This window comes from Perca flavescens, unplaced genomic scaffold (assembly GCF_004354835.1).
Source record: "Perca flavescens isolate YP-PL-M2 unplaced genomic scaffold, PFLA_1.0 EPR50_1.1_unplaced_scaf_53, whole genome shotgun sequence".
NCBI classification, from domain to species: domain Eukaryota; kingdom Metazoa; phylum Chordata; class Actinopteri; order Perciformes; family Percidae; genus Perca; species Perca flavescens.
Window position 1 is genome coordinate 1 of NW_021166706.1, and position 10,000 is coordinate 10,000.

The 10,000-nt window shown below is 42.6% G+C and overlaps 1 protein-coding gene across 1 annotated transcript in view; it reads right to left on the reverse strand.

Moving 5' to 3' along the window:
• Positions 1-1,863: 1,863 nt before the first annotated feature.
• Positions 1,864-10,000, reverse strand: part of LOC114552021 (alpha-mannosidase 2x) — a gene marked incomplete at its 3' end in the record, with an annotated part of 26,808 nt that continues 18,671 nt past the window's right edge. Inside the window, exons 13-18 of the mRNA XM_028572746.1 lie at positions 6,467-6,635; positions 5,857-6,078; positions 5,391-5,561; positions 3,144-3,258; positions 2,829-2,962; positions 1,864-2,005 (exon numbers count right to left, since the gene is read on the reverse strand). Coding sequence (XP_028428547.1) covers positions 1,864-2,005; positions 2,829-2,962; positions 3,144-3,258; positions 5,391-5,561; positions 5,857-6,078; positions 6,467-6,635 — 953 coding nt within the window. The remainder of the gene's footprint in view (positions 2,006-2,828; positions 2,963-3,143; positions 3,259-5,390; positions 5,562-5,856; positions 6,079-6,466; positions 6,636-10,000) is intronic.

Sequence of the window (10,000 nt, forward strand, 5' to 3'; positions counted from 1 at the left end):
CAGCAGCCTTAGCCGATGACCGATACGAGCTGCCGATATTGAGCCGATATTTGGAGCCGATACTGCTTTTGCTCCCTCAATTTACATCATAAAAATGTAAACCCTGCCACACTGGATTTGTTTTCAGAATCTGCCATTTCTTTAAAAAGAATAAACAAAAACACAGGTCAGTGTCGGCCGACGCCGATACACAAATATAATCGGTCTATCACTACTGTATATGTATTTACTTTTATACTATACAATATTTACTCTGTTTTCTATATGATATTATATCAGTTATAGGAATTCATTATCGTGCTCTATTATCTTAAAAGGAAACCATAAGCTTCTATCATCCGTAGCACTGAGGCTACGCGGCCCCCTCCCTCTCATATAGCAGATGTACTTGGTAGCACCTAGGGTTGTGCCGATGGATGACATCATTGTATATCATCGTGATGGTTGACCGGCATCACGATGGAGAGCCACCATTGTGATGCCCCAACATACCCAACATTAAGTTGTAATGTAATACTGTCTATTTACAGAGGGCATTTAAATGTATGTCCGACGTCGATATCGTCCATCACAACGTTTTACTTTAAACATCGTCAACTGCCAATTTAGGGGACATCGCCCAACCCTAGTAGCACCTGGCAGAGAGCCAACCTCAATAGCCTGAAGCTGTGTTTTCTGAAAAGCTCAAGAATCGGCAGTAGAAAGAGCTGAGTTGACAAGAAGTGCAGTCCCTCCCTTTGCATGCTCAGCTATAAAAACCTTTTTTTTTTTTTTAGTGTCTCGCTGACACTCTCACAGACTGCTTGTCACTCTGTTAGACTGTCTCCTTCTCTTGCAAAAGAATACAGAAAATAACTTAGACTTAATGTCAGACAATCTTATTTTCCAGCTTCATCACTTAACACCAAAGAGAGTTTCCACAACATCCACCAGCTCACTCTGAACTCTTTTAGTTCCCCGACTCCTGGAACCAGTTACAGCACTTCATAAAATCCACTCACACTTAAACCTTTTGGACATTTTAGAAAACTAACCTTTGTATGATTGTGGTGGACATTGGGAAATATTTGCTGCTTAATGTATAAAATGTTTTTAATGTTTGTATGTCTGTTCTGATGGCCGTCTTGGATGAATATTTTCCTGGTTAAATAAAACCTGGTTTCCTGGTCTACCTGTAGAGAGCAGTGTTTCCTGGTCTACCTGTAGAGAGCAGTGTTACCTGGTCTACCTGTAGAGACCAGTGTTACCTGGTCTACCTGTAGAGGGCAGTGTTACCTGGTCTACCTGTAGAGACCAGTGTTACCTGGTCTACCTGTAGAGAGCAGTGTTACCTGGTCTACCTGTAGAGGGTAGTGTTACCTGGTCTACCTGTAGAGAGCAGTGTTACCTGGTCTACCTGTAGAGACAAGTGCTACCTGGTCTACCTGTAGAGAGCAGTGTTACCTGGTCTACCTGTAGAGAGCAGTGTTACCTGGTCTACCTGTAGAGGGTAGTGTTACCTGGTCTACCTGTAGAGAGCAGTGTTACCTGGTCTACCTGTAGAGGGTAGTGTTACCTGGTCTACCTGTAGAGAGCAGTGTTACCTGGTCTACCTGTAGAGAGCAGTGTTTCCTGGTCTACCTGTAGAGAGCAGTGCTACCTGGTCTACCTGTAGAGAGCAGTGTTACCTGGTCTACCTGTAAAGAACAGTGTTACCTGGTCTACCTGTAGAGAGCAGTGTTACCTGGTCTACCTGTAGAGGGTAGTGTTACCTGGTCTACCTGTAGAGACCAGTGTTACCTGGTCTACCTGTAGAGGGTAGTGTTACCTGGTCTACCTGTAGAGACCAGTGTTACCTGGTCTACCTGTAGAGGGTAGTGTTACCTGGTCTGAGAGCTGCGACGGCCTGACTCTGGGCCGCCAGCAGAGTCAGGCGAGACGTGGAGTCCTGCAGGAAGGCAGCCGTGCTCATCGGGTAGAAGTTGGCCTGCAGAGGGAGCTTCGCCAGAGTCCTCCGCTGCTGCATCTACACATCAGAAACAGTCAGTAAAGGATCAACAAACAGTCAGTAAAGGATCATCAAACAGTCAGTAAAGGATAAACTAACACTAAGGGCCTATCTTGCACCCGGCGGAGCACTGCACAAAGCTCAACACAAGTGTCTTTGCTATTTTAAGACCGTCAAATCAACATCAAATGCACCTGCTCCCATCTGTGGCCGATGGGTGTACTGGTCTTACAGGGAGGTGTGTTCAGGTGCATTCTGGGTGTACTGGTCTTACAGGGAGGTGTGTTCAGGTGCATTCTGGGTGTACTGGTCTTACAGGGAGGTGTGTTCAGGTGCATTCTGCTGGTCTTACAGGGAGGTGTGTTCAGGTGCATTGAGGTTGGGCATCGAGAACCGATTCCTACTTGGAATCGGTTCTTTATTGGAATCGTTTGGAGGATTTGGGTTTTAAATCTGATCATGCGTTCCAAATTTAACAAGTTTGGGTTTCCATAGTGACCAGGTTTCTTGTGTTGCAGCCTTGGAGCGCAGTAAGCAGCGCTCTAGCGTGGCTTTATTTTACACTGAGAAAGCGGTAAAACTGCAACCCACCTTTGAATCAAAATAAAACTTTCCTCTTATTGGTGAAATAAGCATGTGACCATTTTCAACTCCACCCCTCAAAGAATCGGAATCAATGAGAACCGGAATCAAAAGCAAGAATCAGAATCGTTAATATCCAAACGATGCCCAACCCTCCCCACCGTTTATGTAATTCATTGTGAATTTAAAAGAGCTTTGAGAAAGTCAGAGAACAAAGAAGCAGCGACTACGTTACACAATAATAAAAATGGAAACCAACCTGGAAGCCGTTGAGGTCGGAGTAGAAACGGTTGCCGTTGGCGACGTCGCTGACGAGCCGCATGGCGAGCTCGCGGTTGACCTCTGACCTGATGTCCACCGTGTTGGAAATCTCCAGTGATCTCCCAGCATGCCCTGGGGCAGACGCAGACAGGAGGCTTTTATTGTGAAAATCATCAGACTGATGATGATCTTTAGATTCATTAAGAGAGGAGAAGTCCCACCCCTTCCTGTATATAAATCCCTCCCCTCCCTATGTGTAAGCCCATATTATTATGAGGCTTCATGTTTCTGTAAAAGGTGTAAATGTGGTTACCGTCCAGGTGGTAGAGTCGGACTGTGTGCGTGAAGTGTCTGAAACAGGAAGTGATTTCAGAGAAGACGGGACCTCTGGAGACCCGAACCAGGGGGGGCTCCGGGGGGGTATACACCTAGGGGGGGGGGTGGGGTTACAGTAAAATATAACAAAAATAAGCAGTGAAAAATATTTAAACTGAAACTAAATAAAAGTGAAACCTTCAAGAAAAATGGAAACTATATTGCAGATAAAAATTTAAAATGAAAATCGAGCAAAAATGAATAACTTCTGAAAAAAGGAGAAAGCAGCAATTTCCTTTAACAATATATACGCAGAACAGACGCTAGCAAAACATAATAAAACTAGCAAACACTCTGAAAACTCAGGCTCCATCTCCAGCGCTGCCTTTTGGTTTTTAAGCATTTGTGACTTAGACTTAGGAAACGTTAATGTCCCCATGAGGCCATCTGTTGTACAGTACAGACTTGGACACATAACCCACAACACAGACACTGAACCAGACATCTACAGGACTACCTGAACCAGACATCTACAGGACTACCTGAACCAGACATCTACAGGACTACCTGAACCAGACATCTACAGCACTACCTGAACCAGACATCTACAGCACTACCTGAACCAGACATCTACAGGACTACCTCAACCAGACATCTATAGCACTACCTCAACCAGACATCTATAGCACTACCTCAACCAGACATCTATAGCACTACCTCAACCAGACATCTACAGCACTACCTGAACCAGACATCTACAGGACTACCTGAACCAGACATCTACAGGACTACCTGAACCAGACATCTACAGCACTACCTCAACCAGACATCTACAGGACTACCTGAACCAGACATCTACAGCACTACCTGAACCAGACATCTACAGCACTACCTGAACCAGACATCTACAGCACTACCTGAACCAGACATCTACAGCACTACCTGAACCAGACATCTACAGGACTACCTGAACCAGACATCTACAGGACTACCTGAACCAGACATCTACAGGACTACCTGAACCAGACATCTACAGGACTACCTGAACCAGACATCTACAGGACTACCTGAACCAGACATCTACATCACTACCTGAACCAGACATCTACAGGACTACCTGAACCAGACATCTACAGGACTACCTGAACCAGACATCTACAGCACTACCTGAACCAGACATCTACAGCACTACCTGAACCAGACATCTACAGCACTACCTGAACCAGACATCTACAGGACTACCTGAACCAGACATCTACAGGACTACCTGAACCAGAAATCTACAGCACTACCTGAACCAGACCTCTACAGCACTACCTGAACCAGACATCTACAGCACTACCTGAACCAGACATCTACAGGACTACCTGAACCAGACATCTACAGGACTACCTGAACAGACAGACCTACCTGACCAGACAGGACATCACTACCTGAACCAGACATCTACAGCACTACCTGAACCAGACATCTACATCACTACCTGAACCAGACATCTACAGCACTACCTGAACCAGACATCTACAGCACTACCTGAACCAGACATCTACAGCACTACCTGAACCAGACATCTACAGCACTACCTGAACCAGACATCTACAGCACTACCTGAACCAGACATCTACAGGACTACCTGAACCAGACATCTATAGCACTACCTGAAGCAGACATCTACAGCACTACCTGAACCAGACATCTACAGGACTACCTGAACCAGACATCTACAGGACTACCTGAACCAGACATCTACATCACTACCTGAACCAGACATCTACAGCACTACCTGAACCAGACATCTACAGCACTACCTGAACCAGACATCTATAGGACTACCTGAACCAGACATCTACATCACTACCTGAACCAGACATCTACAGCACTACCTGAACCAGACATCTACAGCACTACCTGAACCAGACATCTACAGCACTACCTATCCAACACATCATTAAATAGAATACAGTAAAAGGAGTATATCGCACAATATCATAAATAAATAAAACTACTGCACATTATCCTACTTCACATCTATTCCTCCAGTCATACCCCTACCTACACCTTATTTGGGTTATTGCCATAGGAATGAATGAGTTTTTTGCTCGGTTGGTTCTGATGTTGGGGTATCTAAATCCTGATCCAGTTTGGAGCACAAAGTGATCTCGGTGTAGCGAGTGTTTATATGTTTTTTATTCTAATGATTGGGGGGGGAACCTGACTGTACACTAAAACTAAAACCTGAGTGAACATTGAGATGGTTAGAGCCTGGGTCCAGACTGGTCCTGGTTCTGGACTCACCTGGGCCCCCCTCCCCCGGCAGGAACAGGTACGCTCCGCTCTTGTCCCGGTTGGTTGTGGTTCCGTACCACAGGAACTGGACCTGGAGCTGCCGCACCAGACCCGACTGCAGACGCAGCTTCTGCATTTCAAAATAAAATGTCTCACTTAAAACTTAATTAGTCCAAATAAATCATTATTAAACTGAATAGATTATTCAATAAACAGATAAAATCAGTTATTAGATTCCTGATTATAATAGTTAAATGATTAATAATTGTGGGTGGTGATAATGATGGCGCAGTGGATATGACATGTCTTTGGTGTGGGAGATCTGGGTTAGATTCGTGATAAAAAATATATTTTTGTTAGTGTTAATTATGTCTAAACTTCATTCAGTGAATAAAAACACAGACTTTTATTCTGAAAATACAGACCTGCAGGAAGCCCGTCTCCGGGGAGCTCCATATTTGGACGTGCTTGTTGCTAAGCGACAGGGTGGCGTCTGGGGGGGACACCTGAAAGTGCTCCGCCTGGACATCCGGCGGGTTGCCACGGAGACTGAAGGTGTAGCGAGCCCGGGGGGCGGAGCCAACGGAGGATCTGGTCACATGGTACACGACCACCGCCAGAGGAGGAAGCTCAGCCACGAAGTCCAGCTGGGACAGAAAACATACTGCGCTGTGATTGGACAGTCAGCGCTCAGGGGGCGGGGCTAACCGTGAATAAGACGGAATAAAACAATCATCCTAAATAAAATTAAAATTTAAAATGTATAATATAAAAAATATAAAAAATATAAAACATACAAAATTTAAAAAATTAAAAAAAGATTCAAAATATTTAAAAATTAAAACAAAAACATTTTTAAAATTAAAATAATTAAAATAAACAAAAGAATGAAACACAATCATCCTAAATAAATAAAAAATTTAAAAAATTTAAAAAATTTAAAAAATTTAAAAAATTTAAAAAATTTAAAAAATTTAAAGATTAAAAATTAACAAAAGAATAAAAGATAAATAGATGAATTGAGCAGCTGTTCACCTGAAAGGAGTCTGTGGCTGCCCGGCTCGGCTCCGCCCACACGGCAGATATCTGAGCAGCCATTGGTCGGCCCGTTTCCGCGGCGACGACGCGAGCGTCCGGAGAGTCGACGAGGACGCTGACCACAGACGTCTGAAGCTGCTCCGTCGGGTTGAACACCATCACGGACCTTAAAATATACATCAGATACACTAAATAACTACACATCAGATACACTAAATAACTACACATCAGATACACTAAATAACTAACTACACATCAGATACACTAAATAACTACACATCAGATACACTAAATAACTACACATCAGATACACTAAATAACTAACTACACATCAGATACACTAAATAACTACACATCAGATACACTAAATAACTACACATCAGATACACTAAATAACTACACATCAGATACACTAAATAACTACACATCAGATACACTAAATAACTACACATCAGATACACTAAATAACTACACATCAGATACACTAAATAACTACACATCAGATACACTAAATAACTAACTACACATCAGATACACTAAATAACTACACATCAGATACACTAAATAAATACACATCAGATACACTAAATAACTACACATCAGATACACTAAATAACTATACATTATATACATTAAATAACTATACATTATATACTCTAAATAACTATACATTATATACATTAAATAAATATACACTAAATACACATTTAAATAAACACCGTCATAGACCTTAAAGAATACATCACATACACTAAATAAATACATACACATCTTTTTCACTAAGTTTTAACTAATGTTTTTGTTATAAAATATATAAAAAGATATAAAAATAATACACATCAGAGGCCTAAAGTTTACACATCAGATACACTAATTCAACTAACTACACATCAGATTTTAAATAACTATTTACATTGTAGATTCTCAAATAAAGGCATCAAATATGAATGAAACATATGGAATCAGATACACTAAATAACTATGAATTATATACAAAAAATGTCTTATACTTTAGATTCTTCTAAATAACTACCCTTTATATTTTTTAAATAAATATACCCTTGGTACACATCTCAATGACTTCATGAGGTAGTCACCTGAAATGGTTTTACCTTCACAGGTGTGCTTTGTCAGGGTACATTAGTGGAATTATTTCCCTTATTAATAAAAAAGCAAAGGGTGGCTACTTTGAAGAATCTAAAATATAAGACATGTTTTCAGTTATTTCACACTTTTTTGTTAAGTACATAATTCCATATGTGTTCATTCATAGTTTTGATGCCTTCAGTGAGAATCTACAATGTAAATAGTCATGAAAATAAAAAGGAAACACACTGAATGAGAAGGTGTGTCCAAACTTTTGGCCTGTACTGTATATATTTTTTTAATTTTTTGTTCGTTTTGCTTTGTAAAAATTTTTTTGTTTTGGACATTTTTTTCTGCTTTTTGTAGATATTTCTACAAATATATATATTTATATTTGTTTTTTTCTTATGATGGTCGACAATTTTGTTGCTTTTGTCGACATGTATTTCATATTTTTTTTCATTTTAAGTTATTTTTTTAAAATTGTTGTTGTTTTTTTTAGACATTTTCTTCAGCGTTACAAACACCTAGAAAAAACAACAACAAATGTTTATTGGCTCTACACCAATCACAACCACTGAGGAGGGCTCTACACCAATCACAACCGTTGAGACGGGCTCTACACCAATCACAACCACTGAGGAGGGCTCTACACCAATCACAACCACTGAGGAGGGCTCTACACCAATCACAACCACTGAGGAGGGCTCTACACCAATCACAACCACTGAGGAGGGCTCTACACCAATCACAACCACTGAGGAGGGCTCTACACCAATCACAACCACTGAGGAGGGCTCTACACCAATCACAACCACTGAGGAGGGCTCTACACCAATCACAACAACTGAGGAGGGCTCTACACCAATCACAACCACTGAGGAGGGCTCTACACCAATCACAACCACTGAGGAGGGCTCTACACCAATCACAACCACTGAGGAGGGCTCTACACCAATCACAACCACTGAGGAGGGCTCTACACCAATCACAACCACTGAGGAGGGCTCTACACCAATCACAACCACTGAGGAGGGCTCTACACCAATCACAACCGTTGAGGCGGGCTCTACACCAATCACAACCGTTGAGGAGGGCTCTATACCAATCACAACAACTGAGGAGGGCTCTACACCAATCACAACAACTGAGGAGGGCTCTACACCAATCACAACCGTTGAGGAGGGCTCTACACCAATCACAACCGTTGAGGAGGGCTCTACACCAATCACAACAACTGAGGAGGGCTCTACACCAATCAAAACCATTGAGGAGGGCTCTACACCAATCACAACCGTTGAGGAGGGCTCTACACCAATCACAACTGTTGAGGAGGGCTCTACACCAATCAAAACCATTGAGGAGGGCTCTACACCAATCAAAACCATTGAGGCGGGCTCTACACCAATCACAACCACTGAGGAGGGCTCTACACCAATCACAACTGTTGAGGAGGGCTCTACACCAATCACAACCACTGAGGAGGGCTTTACACCAATGGTTGAGGAGGGCTCTACACCAATCACAACCACTGAGGAGGGGCTTTACATTCAACACAACCACTGAGGGACCGGCAGGTCAATCACAACTGTTGAGGAGGGCTTATACCAATCACAACCACTGAGGACAATTACCAATGACAACCACTGAGGAGGGTTACACCAATCACAACCACTGAGGAGGGCTCACACCAATCACAACCGTTGAGGCGGGCTCTACACCAATCACAACCATTGAGGAGGGCTCTACACCAATCACAACCACTGAGGAGGGCTCTACCAATCCAACCATGAGGAGGGCTCTACACCAATCACAACCCTGAGGAGGGTTAACCAATGCAACACGTCAGCTGTTTGGACCATCACAACTTCTGAGGAGGGCTGTGCACCAATCACAACCACTGAGGAAATATGCAACACCAATCACAACTGTTGAGGAGGGCTCTGGAGGGACCACAACCAAAACCAGAATCAATCACAAGTTGGAGGAGGGATCTACACCAATCACAACCACTGAGGAGGGCTTACACCAATCACATTGGTTGAAGGACTATCCAATGAGCCCACAACCATTTGAGTGGGGTCTACACCAATTACAAGCTGAGAAGGGTCTGGTGTTAACCAGGCTACCTTTCTTCTAAATGAAGGTATTGTTTCATTAATAACTAAATTTTGTGGCTGATTTAGGCCCCGCCCCCTTTACCTGCTTTTGTTTCATTCAGCATGACCGGGTCCGCAGAGGCAGAGAGTCCTGAGGTTGACATCACATCAATTAACTGACAACAGGTGTTATGTGAAACACAAACACATGTTGATTGATGAAAATATAGGAATATTACAGAGATCCTGCAGGGATCAAAGATAAAAAAGTAGGTCAAAGGTCACCATCTGCATGAAGGGTTTTGATTGAGTTAACCTGGTGGTGTTTGGACATTCTTGTCCAGAA